This window comes from Cariama cristata, unplaced genomic scaffold (genome assembly GCF_000690535.1).
Source record: "Cariama cristata isolate BGI_N322 unplaced genomic scaffold, ASM69053v1 scaffold37289, whole genome shotgun sequence".
Taxonomy (NCBI): domain Eukaryota; kingdom Metazoa; phylum Chordata; class Aves; order Cariamiformes; family Cariamidae; genus Cariama; species Cariama cristata.
In genome coordinates, this window is record NW_009638070.1 from 4545 (window position 1) to 7194 (window position 2650).

General features: G+C 59.2%; 1 protein-coding gene across 1 annotated transcript in view; it reads right to left on the reverse strand.

Moving 5' to 3' along the window:
- LOC104168118 (solute carrier family 2, facilitated glucose transporter member 1) overlaps positions 1 to 2290 on the reverse strand; it is a 6656-nt gene extending 4366 nt beyond the window's left edge. The window contains exon 1 of the mRNA XM_009708579.1: positions 2198 to 2290. Within this exon, the coding sequence (XP_009706881.1) occupies positions 2198 to 2290 (93 nt within the window). The remainder of the gene's footprint in view (positions 1 to 2197) is intronic.
- Positions 2291 to 2650: the final 360 nt, after the last annotated feature.

Consider the following 2650-nt stretch of genomic DNA (forward strand, 5'->3'; position numbering starts at 1 on the left):
GACCACAAAACCGGCGCGCAGCCCTGCGCCCGAGAAAGGAGCCGGGAGCTGCTGCCCGCAAACGCCGCTGCACTTGCACGGCTGAAGCCGGGGGAACGATGCGTCCCAGTCCTGCACCCCCACCCATCCCCATCCCCATCCCGCACCCCTGTGCATCCCAATCCCAATGCATCTCAATTCCAATCCTGCACCCTGATGCATCCCCATCCTGCACCCCACTGCATCTCCATCCCAATCCTGCATCCCAATGCATCCCACCCTAATCCTGCACCCCGATGCATCCCCATCCTGCATCCCAACTCCAATCTGTGCCCCAATTTATCCCAATCTTGCACCCCAATTTATCCAAACCCGTGCCCCAATTTATCCCAATGCATCCTCATCCTGCACCCTGACGCATCCCAATCCCAACGCATCCCCGTTCCAACTCTGATGCATCCCAACCCTGCACCCTAATAGGTCCCCATCCCAGTCCCGCACCCCAGCGCGCCCCACTCTTCAAGGCAGGATGAACCCCCATGCCCAGAGCACCCTGCTACCCAGGACAAGCTCATCCCGCCTCCCCTCGTGCCCCCGGTACAGAGCACCCCAAATCCTTCCCCCTGTCAGTTCTGCACCCCAAACGCAGCGTCACTCGCTGGGTGACTCGCCCCTAAAGCACACAGCCCGTCCCCAGCCTGAGCCCCAAGGGTTTAATCCGAGAACACATGAGGGGAAACTGAGGTAACACCCATGGGGGGGGGCCTTGCTTTGCTGGGGGTCTGTAGGAACGGGAGCTCAGTCCCAAGGGAAGACCCCAGCTCGGTCCCTGCCCACGTCACCGCGAGCAGCATCTCCCGGGGCAGGAGAGGACAGAGAAAAGTCCTTCAGCCTCAGGGAAACGACACGCGTCCTCGGGATGCGGGGGCCGGGCTCCGACGCAAGGCGGTAATTACAGAGCGCCTGCTCCCCACGGTGCCGGAGCTCGGGGAAAAACGAGGGCAGACGCCAGAACGCGGCTCCTCAGCACGATTCCAGGGATTCCCCAGCTCGCCGCCATTTCAAACGTTGCTCCCATCGCTCGTCTCCGGAGGAGGAGGATGCTCGCCGCCGGCCGAGCACAAACATCACTGGCGTGGATCGGTCCAGGGGCAGGCGAGCGCGGGTCAGGACCTTTCAGCAGGGCGATGCCTTCGGCAGACCGACGCGTGCGGCGAAAAACCACAAAGGGTGCGGGGCGGGAGTCACAGCCTCCAGCCGCGTGAAATCCTGCTCAGGCCACTCACCGTGATTTAGTACAACCTAACGCAGTACCTCAGATCAAGGCAATTCGCATCTTTTTTGCTCTTTCCGCACTGATGGGGTCTGGGAAGTTTTTTGCACGGGGTCTTCTCTCCCGCCAGGAGTTTTTTTTCACCACTCGAGGCGAGATTTTGCAGCCCGCTCGCTGGTACCGGGATTAACGCTCTCGCGGTGTGAATCCTGCCTTGGTGTTTTTAACTCTTTGGGACGGTGCACCAGGGGCCGTGGCGATGCTGGGGGCCAGGCTCGGCCCTTGCGCAGCGGCAGCTGGACCCTGGTTTGTCCTTCGACACCTCACCCTGGCCGTCGAGCTCTACCCACAGCACATTGCAAGCACCACGTGGCATTTCTGAGCTAACGTTTCCAAGCCTTTAACACCTCCAAAAGCCACGTAATTTGGGGAAAGCCAATTTTTTGAAGGCTCCCACGTACCCACCAGTTGCTGGAGGGTCCTGGCACTCTGCTAGGGGAAGGAGCCGGCACCTCCCGCTCTCCTTCGCACCCAGCCAGCCCCAGCCGACCCCCTCGCCTCCCGGGGACGTCCTGCCCCGATGCTCCGGGATGCAAAGCTCCCGTTGGAGCGGTCATTTCCCCCACTTTAAGATGACTCAAACCCTAATTAACTCCCGGACCTTCGCTAAAAGCCGAGGTTAAAAGTTACACCGGTCTCACCCGGAGAGCATCCTGCACGCGTTCCTGGGATTCTTCCCAGCAAAAACGCTAAACGAGGAGGAAACTAATTCTCCTGGGAAGGCGGGAGCTACATAACTCCCTCGCAAATCCCATTACAGGCAGTAAGCTGCCTAGCGGGATGTACTATTTTAGCTGGGCTGGCAGCAGATGCAGGTTTGTTTTCAGGCACGGGGAGGGGGGGTGTGGAATTTTGCTACGGCGAGGTTGCTCGGCGCGCGCTCACCTTTTGCGGGGCGTTGATGACGCCGGTGTTGTAACCGAATTGCAAGGAACCCAGCACCGCTCCTCCCACGGCGAGCATCAGGCGGGCCGTCATCTGCAGGAAAAGGGGGAAGAAAACACAAAAGAGGGGTTAAACCCGGGGCCCCAGCTATGTCCCCCCCATCAGAGAGGTTCCCCCCGTGCCTCTCCCCGGGGAGCCGCAAGAGGAGGAGGGATGCTCATACAGTTGTGAGCATGAATATGCGGGATAAAAGAGAAGACTTGCTTTTTTTTGTGGCATCCGTGTGGGCTAAGGGAAAAAAAATAATTAAAAAAATACTGGTTTGAGCTTAAAAAAAATATACTGTCTGGGGATTCCACGAAATTTTTGCCTCTAGAGCGGGGCAGACGGTTTTATCTGGGCTCGCAGGGTCCCCTCCGAGGGCTCCACGTGACACCCGGGCAGACACCAGCG